This window comes from Heterodontus francisci, chromosome 7 (assembly GCF_036365525.1).
Source record: "Heterodontus francisci isolate sHetFra1 chromosome 7, sHetFra1.hap1, whole genome shotgun sequence".
Lineage (NCBI taxonomy): Eukaryota > Metazoa > Chordata > Chondrichthyes > Heterodontiformes > Heterodontidae > Heterodontus > Heterodontus francisci.
This window is the reverse complement of record NC_090377.1, coordinates 88,568,761-88,594,836: the sequence shown is the minus strand read 5'-3', so window position 1 is coordinate 88,594,836 and position 26,076 is coordinate 88,568,761. Positions and strand designations below refer to the sequence as shown.

At 44.5% G+C, this 26,076-nt stretch overlaps 1 protein-coding gene across 9 annotated transcripts in view; it reads right to left on the bottom strand.

Annotated features, from left to right (window-relative positions):
- Positions 1-26,076, bottom strand: part of gulp1b (GULP PTB domain containing engulfment adaptor 1b) — a 475,365-nt gene that overhangs the window by 138,642 nt on the left and 310,647 nt on the right. For all 9 annotated transcript variants that reach the window (XM_068035589.1, XM_068035592.1, XM_068035597.1 and 6 more), the window contains one exon: positions 10,004-10,075. In XM_068035589.1, coding sequence (XP_067891690.1) covers positions 10,004-10,075 — 72 coding nt within the window. The remainder of the gene's footprint in view (positions 1-10,003; positions 10,076-26,076) is intronic.

Sequence of the window (26,076 nt, the reverse complement as noted above, 5' to 3'; positions counted from 1 at the left end):
GCTCAGCACAGGTCTGGCCTCCCTTAGTGCTCTAACTGTCTGAGGCCTGGGCTGTCACAGCCTCTGCCACCTCCTCAGGTGCATGTGTGCTGTGCTCACCAGGTTGTGTGCCCAGATCTAAATTCGAGCTCAAACCCACTGAGGTGTGAGTATCTACGTTGGTAGAGGGTGCAGGTGTATGAGGTGCCGATGGACCCTCTGATGCTCCTTCCTCCCCCTCAGAGATGGCAGGCTCCGCTGCGGACTTAGAAGCTGTCTGATTTGGCACCATTTGACTTGCCTGAGAACAGAGACATGTAAGGATCAAGAGCCTCCCTTCCCGACATTGCACATATCCCAACGCTGCAGACCCCTGTGGGCACTGGATGTCGGATAAGCAACATGGCTCCTTAGCTGCTGATGCAGCCTTGTGCCCCATGGTGACCTTACTCACTGTCTTGGGAAGGTGCATCTGCCTCTCTGTTTGCGACGCTCCAGCTGACATGAAGTCCAGATAGCTCCATGGCCTCCTCCTCCATCGGGGTTAGTACTTGCAGAATGGGCAGCCCACTGCCAGTCTTGGCCCACTCTCTCCGATTGTGTCCTATCTTCTCCTGCAGACAAAGGGAAGGGAGCTGTTGGTCACTCAGTGACATCAATTCCAATACAAAGGCTGGTGGCAGTCCAGGTGGCCATTGATTGGGATACACAAATGCTTCCTGCATGTGTCCCCTTTCCAGGCATCTCGCGAGCTTCTGCAATGACAGGGGACCTCTTTTCAGGGCCAATTCGCCGTGCTGCTGTCAATCATCTTGCATCCTCTGAGCCTTTGCCCATGTCTAGGGGGTTGATCCCTCTCCTCCAAACGCACCCTCCTGCTTTGCCAGATGCAAGGCCCAAAAAGATGAAGGCATTAAAAGGTACTCACTTTCTCAGTCCTGATGAGTTTGTTGAGCCACTTGCGGCACTGAATACATGTGCATGGCGTGACCCCATGGCTGCTGACCTCCTCTGCGATCTGGAGCCAGGCCTGCTTGGTTTGGTTCCCAGGTCTTCTTCTCCCTTCCCTTTGGAACAAAATGTTCCTCTTCCTCACAGCCTGCCAAAGAACCTGGAAAGAAGCATCAGGGAAGCATGGGGTTGCCTGGGGTCTCCGCTCAGCTATCTGTTCAGTTTCTGCGATCATCTCCTCCTCTCCCAGGTCCTCACAGTGCAGAGTTCAATGCAGGGCTTTAAAAATGACAACAGCACCTGCCAAGGCGTCACCTGATGCCATACTCCCCACCCGACACTGACCACACAATTGGTCGGGTGCCACAGGTCATTAAGCTTAATTGGCTGGCTGCCCATGAATTGCGTGCAGCGGGTCACTTCTGAGCCTGACATGCCTCGTGGACGGTTCCGGTCCTGATGACAGGACTGGTGGCTCAAAAATAAAATTCGGCCCATATTGTCAGTTCCCATATGTACAATGATGACACCCAGCTCAACCTCACCACCACCCCTCTCGATCCATCCACTGTCACTAAATTATCAGACTGCTTGTCTGACATCCAGTACGAGATGAGCAGAAATTTCCTCCAATTAAATATTGGAAAGACTGAAGCCATTGTTTTCAGTCCCTACCACAAACTCAGTTTCCTCACCACTGACTCCATCCCTCTCCCTAGCAACTATATGAGGCTGAACCAGGCTGTTCGTAGCCTTCGGACTAAAGTTTTAGCCCCCGAGGTGGGCAAGCATGGAATTTCACTGCTGGCTGGCATGCTGGTTCCCCAACTCCACTGCGCCTCTGGGTCATTTTCCCAGAGGCAGGATGGGGGAACAGAAGTGCTACCCACCTGCAAGCAGTGGATAGCCAATTAAGGTGAATGAAGGCCTATTGCCGGCCTCTAACTCCCTGCAGCCGGCAGGGGCAGTGCAGCTGCCTGGAGGCTGCTTCCCAGTGACAGACTTGGGGACCAACATCCAGAAAGCCTTATAAGTCCTTCCTGCCTGCCTGGATTCAGAAACATAGAAAATAGGAGCAGGAGTAGGCCATTCGACCCTTCAGGCCTGCTCTGCCATTCAAAAAAGATCATGGCTGATCGTCTAATTCAGTACCCTGTTCCCGCTTTCTCCCCATATCCCTGATCTCTTTGGCATTAAGAAATATATCTATCTCCTTCTTGAATATCTTTAATGACTTGGCCTTCACTGCCATCTGCAGTAGAGAATTCCACAGATTCACCACCCTCTGAGTGACGAAATTTCTCCTCATCTCGGTTCTAAATGGCATACCCCGTATCCTGAGACAGTGACCCCTGGTTCTGGACTGTCCAGCCATTGGGAACATCCTCCCTGTATCTAGCCTGTCTAGTGCTGTTAGAATTTTGTAGATTTCTATGAGATCCCCTCATTCTTCTAAACTCTAGTGAATAGAGGCCTAGTCGATCCAATCTCTCCTCATATATCAATCCTGACATCCCAGGAATGAGCCTAGTAAATCTTCTTTGCACTCCCTCCATGGCAAGAACATCCTTCCTCAGATAAGGAGACCAAAACTGCACATAATACTCCAGATGTGGTCTCACCCCCTTGCTCCTGTACTCAAATCCTCTTGCAATGAAGGCCAACATTCAGCATCAGTCATAGGCCAACCTGTGGAGGGATCCCCCTACAATGATTGCCCGACTGCAAAGGCTTTTTTTTATGTTAGATTTAAAAATGTTGGAGAGAGAGCACTTCCATTTTGAGGCGTCCTCTCCCTCACTTACCTGTAAGGGCATCCTGCTACTATTTTCGTGCTGTGAGCCTCCTATTGGCCCTCCAGCTTCAAGAGCCTGCGAACCTGCTCTCTGGCCACTAACTGGTCAAATTGGGGAAAATCACAGGTGAGTGACTGTGATACAGTGCGGGCTTCTGACCTCCATTTGAGACTGATGGCGGGCTTTGCAGGGAAATTCCTGTACTTGGTGTCATATCTGACCCCAAGATGGGTTTTCAACCACATATCCATGTCATCACTACTACAGCCTATTTCCACCTACATAACATTGCCTGACTTTTCCCCTGCCTCAGCTCATCTGCTGCTGAAACCCTCATTCATGCCTTTGTTAACTTCAGACTTGACTATCTAACACACTGCTGGCCAGCCTCCCTTCCTAGACTTGAGGTCATCCAAAACTATGCTGCCCATGTCCCTGCTCATACCAAATCCCATTCACCCCTCACCCCTGTGCTCACTGACCTTCATTGGCTCCCAGATAAACAATGCTTTGATTTTAAAATTCTCATCCTTATTTTCAAATCTCTCCATGGCTAGGCCCCTCCCTATCTCTGTAATCTCCTCCAGCCTTACAACCCTCCAAGCTATCTGCATTCCTCCAATTCCAGCCTCTTCAGCATCCCCAATTTTAATTGCTCCACCATTGATGGCCGTGCCTTCAGCTGCATAGGCCCGAAGCTCTGGATTTCCCTCCCTAAACCTCTCTGCCTCGCTTTTCTCCTTTAAGACACTCCTTAAAACCTACCTCTTTGACCAAGTTTTTGGTCGTCCGCCCTAATATTTCCTTATGTGGCCTGGTGTCGTATTTTGTTTTATAGGTGCCTCTGTGAAGCACCTTGGGATAGTTTGTTATGTTAAAGGTGCTATATAAATACCAGTTGTTGTTGCTGTGTGAACATCTTGTGGCAACTTTTCCCATTATAATTTGCTATGTTCACCCATGCAATGGAAACTGATGTAAATTTGCCACATTTGTCACACGTGATTTCTCCTCCTGCCAGTGGTGTCAAGGTAGTGTTGAGATCAACTAGTATTTATTTACATACACACACACACTTAATTAAGTAATGGATTTCATGGAGGTGATAAGAAAGGAATTAATTCTATCGGCATGGAGAAAAGCACAAATCTTTGAAGGAAATGCTTTTCCTCCTATACCTATTCTTGCTACTCATTTACCTGCCAGAGTGTGCAAAATAAATCAGAGAATATAGTTTTTTTTGAATTCATTCATGGGATGTGGGTGATGCTAGCCAGGCCAGCATTTATTGCCCATCCCTAATTGCCCTTGAGAAGGTGGTGGTGAGCTGCGTTCTTGAACCGCTGCAGTCCATTTGGGGTAGGTATACCCACAGTGCTGTTAGGAAGGGAGTTCCAGGATCTTGATCCAGCGACAGAGAAAGAACGGCGATACAGTTCCAAGTCAGGATGTTGTGTGACTTGGAGGAGAACTTGCAGGTGGCTGTGTTCCCATGTATTTGCTGCCCTTGTCCTTCTAGTTGCCAGAGGTCACGGGTTTGGAAAGTGCTGTCTAAGGAGTCTTGGTGCATTGCTGCAGTGCATCTTGTAGATGGTACACCTGCTGCCACTATGCATTGGTGGCGGAGGGAGTGAATGTTTGTAGATGGGGTGCCAATCAAGCGGGCTGCTTTGTCCTGGATGGTGTCGAGCTTTTCGAGTGTTGTTGGAGCTGCACCCATCCAGGCAAGTGGAGAGTATTCCATCACACTCCTGACTTGTGCCTTGTAGATGGTGGACAGGCTTTGGGGAGTCAGGAGGTGAGTTACTCGCCTCAGGATTCCTAGCCTCTGACCTGCTCTTGTAGTCACGGTATTGATATGGCTACTCCAGTTCAGTTTCTGGTCAATGGTAGCCCCTTGGATGTTGATAGTGGGGGATTCAGCGATGGTAATGCTGTTGAATGTCAAGGGGAGATGGTTAGATTCTCTCTTGTTGGAGATGGTCATTGCCTGGCACTTGTGTGGCGTGAATGTTACTTGGCACTTATCAGCTCAAGCCTGGATATTGTCCAGGTCTTGCTGCATTTCTACACGGACTGCATCAGTATCTGAGGAGTCGCGAATGGTGCTGAACATTGTGCAATCATCAGCAAACATCCCCACTTCTGACCTTATGATTGAAGGAAGGTCCTTGATGAAGCAGCTGAAGATGGTTGGGCCGAGGACACTTCCCTGAGGAACTCCTGCAGTGATGTCCTGGAGCTGAGATGATTGATCTCCAACAACCACAACCATCTTCCTTTGCGCTAGGTATGACTCCAGCCAGCGGAGGGGTTTTCCCCTGATTCCCATTGACCTCAGTTTGGCTAGGGCTCCTTGATGCCATACTCGGTCAAATGCTGCCTTGATGTCAAGGGCAGTCACTCTCACCTCACTTCTTGAGTTCAGCCCTTTTGTCCATGTTTGAACCAAGGCTGTAATGAGGTCAGGAGCTGAGCGGCCCTGGCGGAACCCAAACTGAGCGTCACCGAGCAGGTTATTGCTAAGCAAGTGCCGCTTGATGGCACTGTTGATGACACCTTCCGTCACTTTACTGATGATTGAGAATAGGCTGATGGGGCAATAATTGGCTGGGTTGGACTTGTCCTGCTTTTTGTGTACAGGACATACCTGGGCAATTTTCCACATTGCAGGGGAAATGCCAGTGTTGTAGCTGTACTGGAACAGCTTGGCTAGGGGCGCGGCAAGTTCTGGAGCACAGGTCTTCAGTACTATTGCCGGAATATTGTCAGGGCCCATAGCTTTTGCAGTGTCCAGTGCCTTCAGTCGTTTCTTGATATCACGTGGAGTGAATCGAATTGGCTGAAGTCTGGCATCTGTGATGCTGGGGACTTCAGGAGGAGGCCGAGATAGATCATCAACTCGGCACTTCTGGCTGAAGATTGTTGCAAATGCTTCAGCCTTATCTTTCGCACTGATATGCTGGGCTCCCCCATCATTGAGGATGGGGATATTTGTGGAGCCACCTCCTCCAGTTAGTTGTTTAATTGTCCACCACCATTCACGGCTAGATGTGGCAGGACTGCAGAGCTTAAATCTGATCCGTTGGTTATGGGATCGCTTAGCTCTGTCTATCGCATGCTGCTTACGCAGTTTGGCACGCAGATAGTCCTGTGTTGTAGCTTCACCAGGTTGACACCGCATTTTGAGGTATGCCTGGTGCTGCTCCTGGCATGCCCTCCTGCACTCTTCATTGAACCAGGGTTGGTCTCCTAGCTTGATGGTAATGGTAGAGTGGGGGATATGCCGGGCCATGAGGTTACAGCTTGTGGTTGAGTACAATTCTGCTGCTGCTGATGGCCCACAGCGCCTCATGGATGCCCAGTTTTGCATTGCTAGATCTGTTCGAAATGTATCCCATTTAGCACAGTGATAGTGCCACACAACACGATGGACGGTATCCTCAATGTGAAGGCGGGACTTCGTCTCCACAAGGACTGTGCGGTGGTCACTCCTACCAATACAGTCATGGACAGAAGCATCTGTGGCAGGCAGATTGATGAGAACGAGGTCAAGTATGTTTTTCCCTCGTGTTGGTTCCCCCACCACCTGCCGCAGACCCAGTCTAGCAGCTATGTCCTTTCGGACTTGGCCAGCTCGGTCAGTAGTGGTGCTACCGAGCCACTCTTGGTGATGGACATTGAAGTCCCCCACCCAGAGTACATTTTGTGCCCTTGCCACCCTCAGTGCTTCCTCCAAGTGGTGTTCAACATGGAGGAGTACTGAGTCATCAGCTGAGGGAGGGCGGTAGGTGGTAATCAGTAGGAGGTTACCTTGCCCATGTTTGACCTGATGCCATGACATTTAATGGGGTCCGGAGTCGATGTTGAGGACTCCCAGGGCATCTCCCTCCCTACTGTACACCACTGTGCCACCACCTCTGCAAGGTATGTCCTGCCGGTGGGACAGGACATACCCAGGGATAGTGATTGAAGTGTCTGGGACATTGTCTGTAAGGTATGATTCCGTGAGTATGACTATGTCAGGCTGTTGCTTGACTAGTCTGTGGGACAGCTCTCCCAACTTTGGCACAAGCCCCCAGATGTTAGTAAGGAGGACTTTGCAGGGCTGGGTTTGCCATTGTCGTTTCCGGTCCCTAGGTTGATGCCGGGTGGTCCGTCCGGTTTCATTCCTTTTTATTAACTTCGTAGCGGTTAGGGACAACTGAGTGGCTTGCTAGGCCATTTCAGAGGGCATGTAAGAGTTAACCACATTGCTGTGGGCCAATGTAGGCCAGACCAGGTAAGGACAGCAGATTTCCTTCCCTAAAGGACATTAGTGAACTAGATGGGTTTTTACAACAATCGACAATGGTTTCATGGCCATCATTAGACTAGCTTTTAATTCCAGATTTATTAATTAAATTCAAATTCCACCTTCTGCTGTGGTGGGATTCGAACCCATGTCCCCAGAGAAACACCCTGGGTCTCTGGGTTACTAGTCCAGTGACAATACCACTACGCCACCACCTGCCCCTATAGTCTTTCTCTCTTTCTCACATGCCTTTTCTCTTTGACCCCAGTGTCAGCTTAATATATATACTTAAGTTTATAGAACACTAGAAAATCATATAAGTATGCAATCAGTCGTCACTTTTTTCTTTCTTTTTATGTACACACGCAGACATGCATTCCCTAGTTATCTGTCTGAGGCTGAACCAGACATTTAGCAACCTTAGTATCGTTTTTGACCTCGGGATGATCTCTGACCACATATTTCTCCCTCACCAAAACTGCCTACTTCCACTACCGTAACATGGCCTGACTCTGCCCCATCTTCTACCTTGCATAAACTTGATCTCATCCAAAACTCTGCTGCCCATATCCTAACTCACACCAAGTCCTGTTTATTCTAGTGCTCATTGACCTACATTAGCTCCCAGTCTGGTACTGCCTCAGTTTTAAAATCCTTGTTTTCAAATTCATTCAAAGCCTCACTCTTCCCTATCTCTGTAATGTGCTCTAATCCTGCAATTCCAATCTCCTCCAAATCTGCCCTCTTATACATCTCAGATGTTAATCACCCTCCTAGTGGTGATCATGCCTTCACCTGCTTCAGCCATAAACTGAAATTCCCTCCCTAAACCTCTCTGCTTTTCTACCTCTCTTTGCTCCTTTAAGACACTCCTTAAAATCTACCTCTTTGACCAGGCTTTTGGTCATCTGTACTAATATCTTCTTGAGTAGCTCAGTGTCAAAGTTTGTTTGATAACCCTCCTGTGAACTGCTTTGGAATGTTTTACTATGTTAACGGTGCTCTAAAAATGCAAGTTGTTGTGGCTATTGAAAACAATATTCACAATAAACTTTATTAAAACTTCAGAACTTTGTTTTCTAGCTTTTGTTCAAATAATTTTGCAAAATTATGCAGAAACTGCTCAAAGCAACCAAAAACAATCCATCAGTACAGCTGATTACGAACACACAATGATGGACAGGAAAAGACCTTCTCATACATCCAACCAGATGTGCAATCTTGACCACAATATATATGCTCCCTGTCCCTCCCCTTCCTGCTGAAAGCCATGTAATTTCCTAGGAGAGGTGAAAAACCCAGATAAAAACCAGAACCAGTTTGGAGAAATAAATCTGGGAAACTTGATCCATCCTCAGAAATTAGGCACGCAGCAGATCCTCAGACTACACAATCTAAATTCAGGTCACAGTTCCAGACAAAAATATCGGCTGGGATTTTACAGAGCTCCCAATGTCAGGCGCCGTCTTGGGGGGTGGTGGTGGAAGTAGCCTGCCATGGATGCCAACGCCGGAAGGGCCGGGCCCGATCCGTTGGCAGTGGCGAGGCTCCATAGTGGCACCATCCCCCCTGCGCTGCTGGGCAACGGGACCCGGATTAAAATATTCAAATTACCACAATGCATACATTTGAATAAAATTGATTCCAATTGTACCATCGGGCCACAATCTTCTGAGCAGCGGCCAACTCTCATGTGTCTTCACTTTCCCGTCGGAGGAAAGCAGGCGCCACAGTGGTGGAGAAGGGGGGAACTTAAGCATTTTAGGGCCTGGTGGCGGGGGTGGGGTCAAATTTTCATCATTAGTGTAGGGGATGTGGGAAGGGGTGACTTCTGCACTTTGTTCAGTTTGCAGGGGGGCGGGGGGCGGGGGGGGGAAGGTCAAATGTTTTGGGGGGAGAGGGCAAATGACGAATTTTATTGTTATTGGAGGGTGGGAAAGGGGTGGTAGATTTTTGATCGGAACAGTATTGGGTGTCCTTAAAAATGTAAATTAGATGGCTCTCCTTTAAAAATGTGCCAGTGCCTGCATAAAACAGTTGATGCCATTGCTGGTATCGGGGAACCACCCCCCTCAAATGATTGGGGGGTGGGGAGGAGGCGCGGCCCGACCGGGTCATTAGCATGGGCCATCGCGAGGAAGATCACGGCGGCAATGCGGAACATGGCCTGCACATGCAGGCAGCCATTTTGTTCACCTGCCCCCACTCCTGATGATGCGTGCACAAAATCCAGCCCATCAAGTCCTTATCAAGACCTGCTGAGAGCTTTAAACAAAATATTTAACAAAGGCATCAAAAGACAGTTCAATGGACAAATGTAAATGTATCACTGTGAAAGTGTAATTTCTTGAGTTTTTAAATTTTGTTTAGATGCTTTTTGAATATTAAAAATATGAGGAAAAATGGCATATTTCAGAAAGCATTTTTAATGATTTGTGGGGATAGGTAAAACTTGTATGCCAGTGTAAAAAATTATTGAATACAGTATAGATAATTGGTATTGAGTGCCCAAATGCACACTTTTGTGAAATATTTGACCTGTTCCCTTGCAAGTCCTCAAACTAATTCAATTATATTTAATTTCTAATTCCAATAAAGCCATAATTAAAAAAAAAACAAATACACTTAACTTTGTTCTTTTTTTTTGAACAGAAGTAATGCAATTAAGTTTATTTGGGTCATGGGGTTCAGTCTTGGAACATGGAATAAAAATCAATGAGCAGATGAATAATATCTGGAGCTAAATGGGCTTAAAAGTATTGCTTCACTGATTAATTGTAGTAGGAGTCTAACACTAAATTTCTTCCTCGAGAAGCCACTTTCCCCAAGAGATATTAAATTAATTTTGCTCTGATGTAGCATCAGTTGCAAATTGGAAGTATCAGAGGCTTAGGAAGATATTACATTTAGCCTCTCAGTTCAGAAATGAATTAGAATGAACCTAAAGAGGAATAAATCCAAATTAAACTAGGAAAACTTATACCTTGAGTTTACGAACAGCATCCTTCACAATTTCTGTACCCTTTGGTTGTTCAACTTCAGCATTGCCAAGAAACTGGAAAATATAATTGTAATTATTGAACAAATGTGTGTGCAACATTCAGCTTCAAATCATCTGGCTACATTTCTGAACTGAGTAGGGCAACTGACACAGGTAGCAGTTCTCTATTGAAATTCTTAAAACAAATTTAACAAAAAAAGCATTGTCTTATTATAAACAGTTAACCTATTTATAGTGTAGAATTAAAATACACAAAATGAAACACTCCAATACTTCCAAATATTGCAGTTGGTTCTTTTGTCTACCTGTTAAATTATCCGGAAGCAAAGATTTTTCTCTCATGAAAGGATTTGCTGGAAACCAAATCTCAAAATGCATGCAATTCATGTGAATTCCCTCTTAGCATTTCATCCTCTGCTATATAGCTACAACAAAATTAAAATATAAGTGATTGTACTTGGGATTTTGTCTGTACATTTATCTTTTAAAAAGGTTGCACATGTTTAAGGATCAGAATACACTGTGCCAAGTAGAAAACAGTACATCTGTTCACATTGTTAAAGGATTTATTAAATTATGGGCTGAATTTTATCGGCCCCTCGACACCGTGGGTCATGGCACAGGGGCCGGTAAAAACCTGCGGGGAGAGGCTCGCCTCGACCCGCGATGTCGAGAAGGGCCCGCCGCATATTACTGGCGGCGGGGGGACCTCGGTACGGCCTCCCTGCCGTTTGGCAGTGGGTCCTTCATCTCCACATGTAAATTCACATTAATTATATTCAAATTAACTCACCTGCCGTCCCACGCCGATTTTACGGCCTCCGTTCGGCCTTCGCATGCCTTCGGAACTACACACGGCGTTCTGAGGCGAGAATCTGGTGTGGAGGGGGGAGTAATAAAAATTTGCGGGCGGGAGGGGTGGAGGAGCGGGGAAATCAATTTTTATTGGATGTGGGGATGGTGGGAAGGGGTTATAGGCCAAATGTTATAAGTTTAGGGGGTAACGTTCAGGTTGGGAAAAAGGCCTGTGTTGGTCATTTCGGGCATTGAAATGACCATTGGAGGTTTTGGGGAAGGGCCTCCATACCTTTATTATGTGTTTATAAAAAATTCCTAATGTTGTATCTTTAAAATGTAAAATGACTTCTAAGGGCTTAAAGCCCTTTAAAAATGGTGCCACGCTTGCATAGTGGCGCCGGGGACGCAGAGGCTGCCCCTACACATCATCAGGGGCGGCTGCTCCACCCCCACTATGAAATGAGCCCCCACGTGAAATATCACAGGGGTTCCTCGGCGACCCTTCCATGTCGGAAGGCCGCCGAATCGAAAGCGCGTCACCAAGGACTTTGGCACACAATTGAAATTCAGCCCAATAACTCCTGGAATACATGTATTCCTTTATATATGCACAAATGCCAGTACAATTTTATTAATTTTAATAAGTAGTATGTACTGGAGAGAATGGGTAGAAACAATAGTCCAACATTTCTTCAATATTGCTGGTGCTTCTCCTGATCCAAAGCATTTCCTGTGCCTTTGCATGCAGAGATACACATAATCAGGCTTTGTAGCAAATACCCAGCGTAAAAGATCAAGCAAACACTGCTTCTCTCTGCACAGATGCTGCCAGACCTGCTGAGTATTTCCAGCATTTCTTGTTTTTATTTCAGATTTCCAGCATCTGCAGTATTTTGCTTTTCTTTATATGACCTCAAGCATGTTATGCATGTAATTATGCTGCACCAAAACGCCTTTGATCATTTACGCCAGTCCATCAACATCTATGCCTGAACACATCTTGGCTTGTTATAATGGCTCCACACCCAGTCTTAGAAGAATGCAGGCAAACGTCCAGCAATTACATTGGTTAAAATTGGCTGTAAAATTAAGCCCAGAATTTTAGATGCAGCATTTTCCTGACGCCTTATTGTGATATTTTTCAAGCAATTCCTTTTTTAATTTATCTTCACTGAAATCTGCGCTGTATTTTCTGTTTCTTAGAATGTAATTTTATGGCATCAATTCGTCATGTTTAAATTGAAAAGCTTCTACGATTGCAGATTAATAAACATGCCATGCCTAATGCGCACAAGTGATGGTTAAATAAGCTGAAATTTTAATTTCATACTTAAAGAAGGAATAAATGGTGTGAGTTCCATACTTTCCTTGGGCCCCAGTTGTTTACGCTGCTACCAGTTTACTTACGCCACTTTTTACGTTCTGGTGTATGCTAATGAAATTGGCAGGAAATTCAGGCATAAATTGACATCAGCAAAATGGATGCTTGAATGAGCGTAATTTTGGGTGTAACATCTTCATCATACCCTCACAGGAAATTCCAACCCACACCCCACTTTGCCTCCACCCTTTCCAAGAAGGCAGCAACTCAAACTTGGATACCATTTCACATGCATCAATAATCTTCTGGTTCTTTGTCCATGTCTCCATTCTTCATGTGAGTTTAGGTAGTACATATTGGTAGATCATGTAATTCTGGACAAGATGGCCACCAAGCTTGGTTGAGTCCTTAATGGCCACTGGAGTTACTGATAATTAGCAGGAGCTGAAATTGTAGTCTTTTTTTTTTCATTCAGTAGTTGAAGCATTGAAAGTTATCTGAATGGCTCAATGAGGCAGATATCTATCCCAAGTGGACTTTGGGCAGTGATAGTCCCAGTGGGAGATCTAGTCCACTTTGAGAGCCAGAACTCATCAGTATAGGGATGGCAGGTTAGGACTCATCAGCATAGGGATAGCAGGCTGCAGCTGGAGATAGAGTGCCTCAGGGCAGCCCGCTAGCTCCAGCCCACTGCAATATCGAGTTACTCGAACGGCTTCTGGGCCAGAAAAAGGTAGGTCCATGGGGTGGGGTATGGAGAGCAGCAAAGGTCCAGGTTGTTTTTGTGATGCCTGCAACAGTACTCCTACTCCTCCCAGCCCCACAAAAATATACAGGAACTCTGGCATCCTCTTTGGTCAGGCTGTCAGCTGATACTGACCACGTAGAACACGCACTCAACCCAGTCCAATCTAAAAATAATAACTGGAATCTTATGTGTGACTGCCTGTGACTTGGGACCACTCTGGCTGCTCAGCAATAAGGCTAATGGAAACACTTCACTGACCACAGGAATGGTGGGACATTTGCCCTCAATTTCGGTGGCACAACTGGGGGCGGGTGTGGGGGTGGGGGGGGGGCGATGCCTGAAAATATACTCCTATATCACAGTCAGTAATGCATTCATTCTTTATTGATATGATCTTATTCACTTATTTTTCAGAGTCTTGCAGCACTTTATTGAATAAAATACAAATTTATACAGGCAATGCAGGGACACAAGGAAAACTGAAAACCAGCATTTAACTTTTTAAAAAACTGATCTTGTGTGCAATATTGTCTGTAGACACATAAGAAAGTGCAGAGTTTATTTTTAACATTTTAAAATTATGATTGTTTCAAGTTCAAAATGAATTAATTTCTCATCATCGTCAAGATTAAATACACCAGCAAAATTATTCCCCACTAGGAAAAGTTGGATAACAGTGAGGTGTTACATTTTAGTAAGAAAAATAAGGGGACCACATATTTGGAAATTAAGATTCTAAATGAGATAGAGGAGCAAAGGGATCTGGGAGTACAAATGCATAAATCACTAAAAGTAGCAATGCAAGCTAATAAGGCCATAAAAAAACAAGATGGTGTCATTTCTAGAGGGATAGAATTGAAAAGCAGAGAAGTTATGCTAAACTTTGATTAGACTAGACTTGGCGTACTGTGTACAATTCTGGTCACCATATTATAAAAAGGTTGTAGAGGCATTGGAGAAAGTGTATAAAAGATTTACAAGGATGATACCAGAACTGTGAGGTTATACCTATCAGGAAAGATGTTATTAATATAACTGTAAGACTAGCTTGTATGTTAATTACAAAAATTATACTGATTGATAACCTGATTAAGATTAAGAACAATGTTATTCCAAGAAATGGTTAATTCTTTAAGGCCTGAATTTTATTTGGGTGCCGCGCTCCACGGCAGCGCCCTTTGAACTCGGCAGCGTGCCCACATTCAGTGGCCGCTGCCAAGCCTCCACGATATTGCGCGTGGGGGCTCATTTGCAACACTGTGACACGCGGTCCCCTCCCCATATTACGTGGAGCGAGGTGGGACATCTGGCGCAGTGAGGAAACATTTGACAGCTGTGTAGCAGGTGTTGGGGCCCTATTTAAAGCGCCCCAGCACCTGCTTCCTGACAGCTGTCAAAGAATACGTACCTCACAGTTGAAGAGTGGGGCTGCTGTCAATCTGGCAGCAAAGCAGAAAATGCTGGAGAAACACAACAGGTCAGGAGCGTCTGTGGAGAGAGAAGGAGAGTTAATTTGACCAAGTTCAGAGACCTGAAAGTTAATCCTGCTTCTCTCTTCACAGATGCTGCCTGACCTGCTGAGTTACCCCAACACTTTCAGCTTTGCTGCCACATGTATCCTAGTGTCCTGTGAAGTTGTGATCCTCTTCTTCCACTTAAGTATTACATTACTTCTTGTAGCACCTGGGTGAATAATCTTCATTTTGCACATTCCAGGATGTGAGACTTAAATGTACCATGAAAGGCAAATACACAACAGAAACAAAACCATAATTGAAGAATATTTGCATACTATGGGCTTCTAATCATCTGACAGTTAAAAGCCGCAGACTAATATGCATTTGGAATCTGTATTCATTTCTCTGCTAACTGTAATGTGAAAATACATGCAACTGCAATTAAATGAGCTTCGTTAAAAAACAGGAAAATATGTTCATATTCTAGCTGCACAGCTAACGAGAAACATTACACCAATAACTATGATCAGCTGCTGCAGAAGCAAAGTTTTTGTGAACATGCGAAAATATGTAATAGTTGAAAAACCATGACAACAGCACAGATTTCCTCACTAGTCCTGCATTGGTTTTCAAACATGTGCAAGACAAACCTTGCAGCCAGAAGTTAGAGCAGGTCCACGTGGAGTCACCTTTGCATTTCAAGGACCACACCAAAAGCTGAGGATGGCAGAGGGATACTCTACGGTGGCCCCATAGTGCAGCGAAGCCTCCCTGGTCACTCTCCTCCAGGCTATGCGGGCAAGGCAGGAGGTCCAGCAATAGTAAGAAGAGGGCCTCCCAGCTGAACAAGGCAGTCTGGCTGGAGATGGCAGAGGAGGTGAGTAGTTGTGGAGTCATCCTGCGTCAAAGGGTCCAATGCCGGAACGAGCACTCCCCCAGAAAGCCGGGGCCCTCTAAGCCTCATGCGCAAAGTGTACAAATGCCAAAGTCATCCACAGCCAAACGGCAATCGTATCAGCAGCCTTCCTGCAGTCAGGTGGCTAGCGGACAGGTTGCACCGAGAAGGGGCATTCGCAAGCGTTTACAGAGAACACACCGACACAAATGGGGATGTACAGGTGTCACAGCAATGTAAATACATCTTTCACTAAATGTTCTTCACCAACGTGTGTGTCCTTTTCTCTGTGTGAATGATCTGTGCCAGCATGTAGCACCAATGCCACACTCCTTTGCACCGTTGGCCCTGCAGGAGAGCCAATGTATGCAATATCATTGCCATGCCACCATTAGAATCATAGAATCATAGAAAGTTTAAGGCACAGAAAGAGGTCACTTGGCCCAGCGTGTCTGTGCCGGCCCAAAAACGATCCACCTATTCTCATCCCATGTTCCAGCATTTGGTCCGTAGCTCTGCAGAATACAGCACGTGATGTGCATATCCAGACTCCTTTTGAATGAGTTGAGGGTCTCTGCCTCAACTACTCTTTCAGGCAGTGAGTTCCAGACCCCCACCACCCTCTGGGTGAAAAGCATTTTCCCCATCTCCCCTCTAATTTTTCTACCAATCACTTTAAATCTATGCCCCCTTATCACTGACCTTTCTGCCAAGGTGAATAGACCCTTCACCTCCACTCTATCCAGATAAATAAAGTTGTATCCTTTATTTATTCAAAAGTTCCTAACAGGGCAGGGATTAGTATGAATGGATACATCAGCTGCTTTCATGGATCAACTATGTGACATGGCATAGCATTGCCTATCTTGGCTAACACTCAGTGGCACAGCATGACCACATCAAGATCCTACTGCATCGATTGCCCCCACCATCCATATAACCTTAACGCCACTAGCCTTTCTGGCACCCTCTCCACACACAGGGTGACTGGAGTATCATTGCTCCTTCACACATACAAACAAACGCAAAGCGTACACTGTTTACAGAGAGAGGGTACACAGTACCTCCCTTCATGCCTGTAGAGCATTCGCTCCAGTAATCCCGGACCTCCTCCCTCCTCCCTTCCAGAATGCAGAGTGAGACCCCGAATATCAGAACCTTCTACCTCAGATGACCCGCCGGCTTTTGTGTTCGGGAACAGGACGACACGCGACGGCCACCCATTCAATGTAAAATCCGGAAGTGTGCATCGAGAGACGGCAGGCTGCATAATCTGCAGAGGTAAGTCCCGTTTTGACTATGGTAATTGGGGTGCCGCTGCCTAGTGGCGGGGGGTGAGGGGGGAGGGCACACCGAGGTTTCCCCCGCCGCCGGTAATATGTGGCAGGCCCTTCTTGACATTGGGGGTCAAGGCAGGCCTTTCCCCGCAGAATTTTACTGGCCTCAGTGCTGCAACCCAAAGTAATTATTACCCTACTGTTCTAAAAATGCTAAATAGTATATGCCTGTGTACCAGAGCAATGTACTTGCTAGGTGTTTATATTAAGACAAGTGTCGAATGAGGAAATGTAATTTGCTCCACCAAGCTGACTACTTTTATAGACAATGTGCATTTACCATATCATAGGTTAGAACACACTTATTTTAATCTTTTCAGGAAAAGTTCTTCAAACTTTCTACTTGGATTTTTGAAGGGAGTCAAGCAAAAACCAAGAATATCCAACCAGCTTCAGAACTCCATAATCTCTCCCAGTTGTCAGTGTTCTACAAATGTAATTACCTTACAGGAACTGTTGCATTCTATGGGGCATTTCACTATCTTTGTCTATATTCATCCAGCTTTTTTTTTTGGAAGGAATTATTTGATACTTCATTAATGACATTTGCCGGGAATTTGTTTCAGATATTTAGTTAGGTACCACCTTCACTAGTGAAACCATCAGAAGACTTGATGTAAAAACAAGAAATGCTGGAACCACTCAGCAGGTCTGGCAGCATCTGTGGAAAGAGAAGCAGAGTTAACGATTCGGGTCAGTGACCCTTCTTCGGAACTGACAAATATTAAAAATGTCAAAGGTTATAAGCAAGTGAGGTGGGGGTGGGGCAAGAGATAACAAAGGAGAAGGTGTAGATTGGACAAGGCCACATAGCTGACCAAAGACGATGTGCTATTTGTATTTCTTACCAATTGTGCAGGCCCTCCTTTTGAACGTAACAGCCGAGAAATTTGGGAAAACCTAGATATTGGGCCTTGGAACTCATTACCATAATCATGAACCCACCAAAGAAGACAGCATAAAGACTGAGCTGTTGTGAGTGCCACAGTGACCGTCAGGTAAGTTAAGGGGTAGAGGGGTAGGTAATGACTGGTCTGGTCTTGGAGGTAGGGGCAGTGACCCATGAGATCATGGTCTGGATCTGTGTTCTTGAGTTGTCGGGGTCAAGGGGGCCTGGAGTTGCAGGGGAGGGAGATTGGGGATTGGTGATCTCGAGGCCAGGAGATCAGGAGTCGGTGTGATTAAAGGGAGAGAGAAGGGTGGGAGAAAGCAGTGCCCGGCAGTGGAGCACAACTTTAATATGGGGACCTTTTGGTAACGGTGTGCAGCAGCTCCTTTGAGGACCGCAGGTTAGTTCACATGTGGACCTGGTTTTTCTGAATGCACTGGCCCTATGACGGTTGCATTCATGGCAACTCAATTTTTCACAGGGGACCTCAAACAAGTGTTAGGTCCCTTATTTGCATATACAAAAGACCCAACGCCTGTTTCAAGCCAGATCATCTATGCTTATATAATAAAAACAGAAAGTGCTGGAAATACTCAACAGGTCAGGCAGCATCTGTGGAGAGAGAAGCAGAGTCTCCTCTCTCCACAGATGCTGTCTGACCTGCAAAGTATTTCAAGCACTTTCTGTTTTTATTTCAGATTTACAGCCTCTGCAGTATTGCTTTTACATCTATGCTTATATTTTGTCTACAATAATTTGGCAGGGAGCACACACCTGGTTCGTATTCAGCATTCGCTTCATGCCTACCCTACTGGAGGCTTAGGTGACTGTCTAATGTCCAAAATACAGCACTGAATTTTGTTGAGCTGCTGACCTCCGGCTCCATGGTGGGGTGGGCGGAGGGATGGAAGTTCGCAGTGGCCCGCCACGGAGCCCGACACCAGGACTGCCGGTCCTTACCTTCCTGGCGGCGGCGAGGCTCCGTGGCAGCCCCCCTGCCATTCGCCGATGGAACCCATCTTTAAATATTGAAATTAACTTTATGCATACATTCAAATCCAATTCCCCATGATCATACTGTCAGATCCGGATCGGCAGTGTGACAGGCAGCATTCACGTACCTTAACTTTCCTGTCCAGGGAAAGCTGGTGCCACCAGGGAAGGGGGGGATCAGAGCATTTTTAGTGCAATGGGTGGGTGGGGGGGGGGTGGGGAAACAGGGCAACTCTGCATTTTTAGTGTGGGGGGGGGAGGGGATGACCTCTGCACTTTGTGCAGTTGCGAGGGGCCAACTCGGCATTCTCTGAGCAGGGCGCAGCACCTGCGCAGACAGCTGACGCCGTTCATGGTGTCGCCAAGGCTGCCCCCACCATGGGATTGATGGGGGCGGCCTCCCTGCATATATAAATGAGCTGCCACACTCAAGATTGTAGCGGCATGGTGGCACATGGCTCACGCATGAGGGCTGCCATTTCTTTCACCCGCCACCCACAAATCCAGCCCACAGTTGCAGCGCCATCAAATTTCTAGGTAGCTAAATCATCGATGCAGCATCAGGAAATTTCATTGATTTCCAAACATGATCTGTCAGGACCACCAGAGGCACTAGCAATAAAAATTGAAATCATCACGAGAGGAAAAAAAAAAATCACTCAATTTTGCAACCAGGTTTTGATCTTTGCTCATGAATGCATCTCAAGAGACAATTCCCATGGAATCTACATAACACAGCAATGTATTTCTAACTGGTTTATTAGCTTTATAATGCTCCGGTGAATATATAGGAATTAATGACTTGGTCACATAATGGTGTGCCATTGTTTGAAAATGCTTATGAACATGCAGATTTCTTTTTCTCAGACTCAGCATAGAAATCTCATTTTTAAACAATCTGTATATTCTGTTCGGTCCTTTCTCCAAGGAAATTTCATACCTCCTAATATCACATTTCGTCACATTTCTCCATTGTTCCTTTTTCATATTTTGTACACAGTAATAATATAGTTACTTCCATTCTCTCTGCAAATAGTTCACACTGAGATATAAGAAGCAAAGTTTTTTGGCTCCTTAAAGGGTGAAGCAAGGATGATGCCTTCGGTAAACTTCTGTAAACTACTGTTATAAGCAGAACATTCTTAAAAATTGCGGTTTAGGCAAATCTTATGGTAGATTAAAGGACATAAGTATTTTTTTCCTTAAACTGTTCACTCATTAGGGAATAAATATCAATGAAATAAACAACGTGCTATTGATTAATTAAACAAAGTGCTCCCTCAAAAAATTGACTTATCTGAGGTATAATGGTTTAGAAAACTCTCACCATAGCACATGGCTCTTAAATTTGATACCTAAAAATACTTAGAAGTTTCTTTAACAGCAAGCAAAACTTGATCAATGAATCAGCAATATAAAGTGCAGATCTGCATATTCAGGAACAAAATTACTCCAATGGCTGCCATCCAAAAACCTGTCACTTGCATCAAGACTTATAATCTAATTCCAGCAATGCCAGAAAAAGGAATATGTATGAAGAAAACTAAATATGCCATTCAAACTGAAAGGGTACATGTCCTGAATAATATTAAATACACTGGAACAAAACAATGGGTAAAAGCTTATGCAACCCAAATGGGATTACAAAAAAAAGGTTCTTCCAATATTAAACTTTCAGATTTCACTGACATTGTAAATAAATTGTTTAGGAGATAATCAGAAGCTGCAAACAGCTAGCTCCTCTCAACACCCCCACCCCTCCCAAACTAACTGCTAAAAGCAGCTGGCTAAGAAGTTTATTGCTACCCAGTTGCAAATGTTAGCAAATACAAAGCAAGCAGAGAAACCAATGAGAATTGGTGGTGAAAACTAAATTCCAAATTTTAAAAAGGGATGGAAAAGTGCAAGACATGAGAAATAACTAATTCATATGGTTTGTCAGGGCAAGATCCCATGGGGCTCCAATGAATGGACCTTTGTTTGAAGCAAAATGCCTAAATGTTGGCACAGCAACAGGAGAGTAAAGGCTATGAAGCCTCAAATGGCTGGCTTTTCAGATGGAAAAAAAGAGACACATCCTAGGCTAAATAAGTATGTATGGAGGGGAAATTATGTAGAAACAGTCGTGGATCAGAACAGTTCATTCTAATGAACTGAGTTAGAAGTGCATTTGGAAGAACCCAGTTGTTTAATTTTAAAACAGCCAGAGATCAAGAAGCCCCTCCCAAAAATACTGGAAACTTGAAATAAAAATAGAAACTTCTAGAGATATACATGGAAAGGTAATCAAATTTTGAAAAGATAAGACAGGCTAAGATGTTGAGAATAACCTTTTATCACAACTCATCTGAGATGTTAACCTATCTTCCTCTTTCAGATGATTGAAAACAAAAACCTGGAAATACTCAGCAGGTCAGAAGAGTAAGAGGTGACTTGATTGAAAGATATAAGATTCTGAGGGGTCTTGACAGGGTGGATGTGGAAAGGATGTTTCCTCTTGTAGGAGAATCTAGAACTAGGGGTTTAAAAACAAGGGGTCGCCTATTTAAGACAGATGAGGAGAATTTCTTTCTCTCAGAGGGTCTTTAGAACTGTCTTCTTCAAAAGGCAGAAGCAGGGTCTTTGAATATTTTTAAGGCAGAGGTAGGCAATTCTTGATAAGCAAGGGGGCGAAAGGTTATCAGGGGTAGGTGGGAATGTGGAGTTGAGGTTACAATCAGATCAGCCATGATCTTGTTGAATGGTAAAGCAGGCTCAAGGGGCCGAGTGGCCTACTCCTGCTTCTAATACATATGTTAGGCAGTTGGCTTCTGTTTTTCCACAGATACTGCCTGCCCAAACAACTTTGTTGGCTGGATATTTATGCCCCCGCAGGAGCGGGCTGGAGGCGGGTGTGGGCATAAAATTGAGTGGGAGGTGGGGGTGCGTTCGCGTTGCCTTCCCACCCTCACTGCAATTTTATGAGCGACTGTGGCAAGAAATTATCTGATCGCCCCAATTAACTACCACTTAAGGGCCTCCTCCCGCCGCTGATGGTATAATACCAGTGGCGGGTGGGTAGCTCAGGACCCCCAGAGTCCGCTAAGTAAAATCTGGCAGCCTCCTTGTGAGCTGGTGGGCGGGGGACCCTCCTGATCAGTGTTGCATGGAGGGCCGCCCCACGCCCCAACTGGCCCCAGTACATTACATTCCACCCCCCCGCAACCGACTCCCCTTGCCTCACCAGGGCCCGGCCGATTGTCCCTGGCGAGTCCCCACAAGCATACCTTCATTCTGGGGCTGGCGTGCAATCTCAGCAGTAGCTACCGCTCCTGGTTGCCAGCCCGCTGATTGGCTGGCAGCTCTTGGAGACAGGACTTCCTGCCTCAGAGGGGCAGAAGTCCCACCCGAGGCCAATTAAGGGCCTGGGCCAAGTAAAATCATAGCGTGGCATCCAGGCCTAGTCGAGGCGGGTTCGCCCCCGACTTTCTGGCCGGTGGGTGGGGTCTCCAGCTCAACGTAATATTCTGGCCATTGTTTTCATTAGACTGCATTTTGTTTTTTCCTATTTTCAATGTTGATTAGCCATCTATGAACTTACTGCTTTTCTCCCCTGTGATCCACTAATATTGCATTGCAATATAGATCTGCTGCACAAGTTGAGTGGTATTGCTATCGAAATTAAAGACCACACTTGTTTTTAATAAACACTGACTATTGGTAGTGCTGTACCTCTAATACCTGGATAAACAGAAATAGTTTTGCTAAACTGCTGGATAATCTGAACAGTAAAATAAAAGCCGGTGATCAGTAACCTGTTTCTACATAATGCCTTTCTTCAAAACTGAACATTCCATTTAATCAATGTGCAGTTACACTCTTTACTGCAGCATATAACTGATTCACATCTCTTAAGCAAGGGTGTTAACAGAAATTTGAATTCATATTACAGAACGGCTTAATCACAATAATCAATGTAATAGAGCATGAATGATCTTTCACTCGCAATTAAATATGAGATATAGACTATTACAGAGATGGACAGTCTGCACTGTACAGATTTTTTTTCAGATAGCAAGTTTTTGCCTCAGTGAATAAGCAGCAACAAAGCCAAAATCAGACCCAGGAATTAATAAGTGTTTCCTGAGTAAAATTACACCTACCAATCTTGATTGGGCAGATGCTCCATGTTTTGAGGTGCAAATTCATAATGAAATCCAAGACAATTATAAATGAATGATCATGAAAGCACATCTGCTGACTCGTCTTTGTCATTCCCATGAATGCAGAAATCATGAACATAATATGAAAAGCTATGGACTCCTCTCTTTCCTCTTCTACACTGAGTTTCTCATAACTTAGATCTGTGTGAAACCTTAATATATAAAAAGTAAGGGCAGACCATTCTTCAAAAAAGCCACTAGAATGAGAGGAGGAGGAGAAAGAGAATGAGAATTATATTTCTACAGCACTTTATCAAATTCTCACAAGGCATTTTATAACCAATAAACCACTTTTTTTTTTAAAGTGCAGTCATGTAGGCGAATGTGGCAGCCAATTCTACACAATAAGATCTCACAAACAGAATAGGATACATTTCAACAAGAATGAAAAATTCCAAGGGTGGGACCCACCATTCCTGGTTAACTAAAACAGTTAAAGATATTATCGAATTTAAAGAAACATAAATGGGTCAATTTCTCCTTGGCAAGAAGTAACGAGTGGCGTGCCACAGGGATCAGTGCTGGGGCATCAACTTTTTACAATTTATATAAATGACTTAGATGAAGGGACTGAAGGTATTGTTGCTAAATTTGCTGATGATACAAAGATAAGTAGGAAAGTAAGTTGTGAAGAGGACATAAGGGGGCTACACAGTGACATAAATAGGTTAAGTGAGTGGGCAAAGACTTGGCAAATGGAGTATAATGTGGGAAAGTGGGAAATTGTCCACTTTGGCAGGAAAAATAAAAAAGAAGCGTATTATCTAAATGGTGAGAGATTGCAGAGCTCTGAGGTGCAGAGGGATCTGGCTGTCCTAGTGCATGAATCGCAAAAGGTTAGTATGCAGGTACAGCAGGTAATTAAGAAAGCTAATAGAATGTTATTGTTTATTGTGAGGGGAATTGAATACAAAAGTAGGGAGGTTATGCTTCAGCTATACAGGGCATTGGTGAGACCACATCTGGAGTACTATGTACAGTACTGGTCTCCTTATTTAAGGAAGGATGTAAATGCATTGGAGGTAGTACAGAGAAGGTTTACTAGACTAATACCTGGAATGGGCAGGCTATCTTATCAGGAAAGAGTGGACAGGCTAGGCTTGTATCTGCTGGAATTTAGAAGAATAAGAGGTGACTTGATTGAAACATATAAGATCCTGAGGGGTATTGACAGGGTGGATGTGGAAAGGATGTTTCCCCTTGTGGGAGAATCTAGAACTAGGGGTCACTGTTTAAAAATAAGGGGTCGCCCATTTAAGACAGAGATGAGGAGAAATGTTTTCTCTCAAAGGGTCGTGAATCTTTGGAATTCTCTTCCTGAAAAGGCGGTGGAAGCAGAGTCTTTGAATATTTTTAAGGCAGAGGTAGATAAATGCATGATAAGCAAGAGGGTGGAAGGTTATCGGGGGTAGCTGGAAATGTGGAGTAATCAGTTCAGCCATGAACTTATTGAATGGTGGAGCAAGCTTGAAAGGTCGAGTGGCCTACTCCTGATTTGTATGTCTGTATGAAAACAGTCAAGAAAAAAATAGTGAGTTAATTTGCTCCAGATGGGGTTGAAAAATAAAGACCTAAACTGAATTAAGGTTTTTTCCCTTCTCTCTTCTTCGGTTAGTCTTTCTCTTTGCAAATTATACTGCCAGATCTTGCTTATCTGAGGGTGAAAAGTTATGAAATAGGCGTAGAATGACTCCTCCTATTGGCCAAAATTAATCTAATCACAGCCAAGAGAACTCTGCATATGTACAACAGTATCCAACAAACATGCTCTGTCACTACACTATTTAAACTTTCCATGCTTTAACTAAAATTTTGTTGGGTAATGCAATATATATTTGAATTGCCCTAATTGCAAATAAAAATATTTTCCTGTTATTGGTAAAATATTTTGATCGCCTGAATGTTACTCTAATGTTGCTCAAAATAGAAAAGAATGCAGAAAAATAATAACAAACATCGAGAGTACCGAAGTGTCAAATCCTTTGGACTTTCCTTTATTGAAGTTCAAAGTGCTAAGTTGACTTCACCTGAAATCTAAAAGATTTCAAGAATTTTTGTTATGTAATATGTCTAATTATTCAAAAAAAGTTAGCCTTTTTATAAAGCATTCTAATACAAGTTGCAAATCTGCATTTCAGCTGTACTGAATAACATTTGGCATAGCAAAATATTGAGACCTCCAAATTCCAGGAGTTTCACTCATTACCAGAACTCCTTGCTGCCTGTGCTCTTGGCCACAGACCAATTTTCAAATTGCAGGGACAGAGTTACTAAAATAATTGAATCAAGAAGCCTGTGCCTATAAGAGCACTTTGTCAATGCTTACATCAACAGCCAGAAGGAAAAGTGGAGCAATGCCATGCCAATCTAAGGGCAGATCAGAGGCACGGAAGGGCCCAAGCAGAGTAGCACTTAAAGTTGAGAAATGTTCCAAAGCTCAATCATCTTTCCTTGCAAAATCCTGTTGCCTTTACCATTCCTACCAACTCTTGGCCAGCAAGAATTAGGTTGTAGGACTACTGGGGGTGCAAATGGGTAGACCAGGAACACTCCAGATTTGCTAACAAGGTATTGTGGGAGGGATTGTATTAGAAAGAAGACCCACCCTCACCTGGCCAGGATAGAAAATGTGACAGAGAAAGCAAGAGAGAGAAAGAAAGTGAGAAAGGCTAGAAATTAGAGGTTGGAGCAGGATTGTATATCAAACAACAAATCATATAGATGTACAAGATTCTATGGCACTATTCAATTAAGAGCCTGGGAGTTCTCCCTCGTGTCCTGGCCAATATTTACCCCTTAACCAACACTACTAAAACAGACTATCAGATCATTATCTCATTGCTGTTTGTGGAACTTTGCTGTACACAAACTGGCTTCCCCATTTCCCTATAATAGTAACTATACTTCAAAAACTGCAGGGACTTTGGAACGTCCTGAAGTTGTGATAGGTGCTATATAAATGCTAGTTCTTTCTTTTCCTGTCCTCCTATCTACAGGAGTGCAAGTGGAGTATTAAAAGAGCCTCCAAAAATATCGCAGCAGTATTCAAGTCTTGGATGAACTTGGCATTCAAAGAAATTTAGGAGATTTTGAAGGGTAAAGAAGAGACTGAATAATAAAATGCCTGCACAAGTTTTTAGCTGCCAAAGGAGTCATTATCCTGGCAGCTGACAGTCTGGGTTATTTTAAAGAGCTTTTTAAATATGTGAAGTACTCGAGGTAGTTTGGCAACTCCCCTAGATATACCCCTCTTGATGAAAGAGGTAATGGGTGGGTCATTGGCCCACATCCTCCACCCCTCCCCCCATATGAAAAATAGTTGATCAAAAAAATGGGATGAAATTCTGGTGGAACAGGATTCTGCCCTATTTCTGTTGCCTTAATTTGCTGGACAGAGCCACTGAGTTTCCACTTT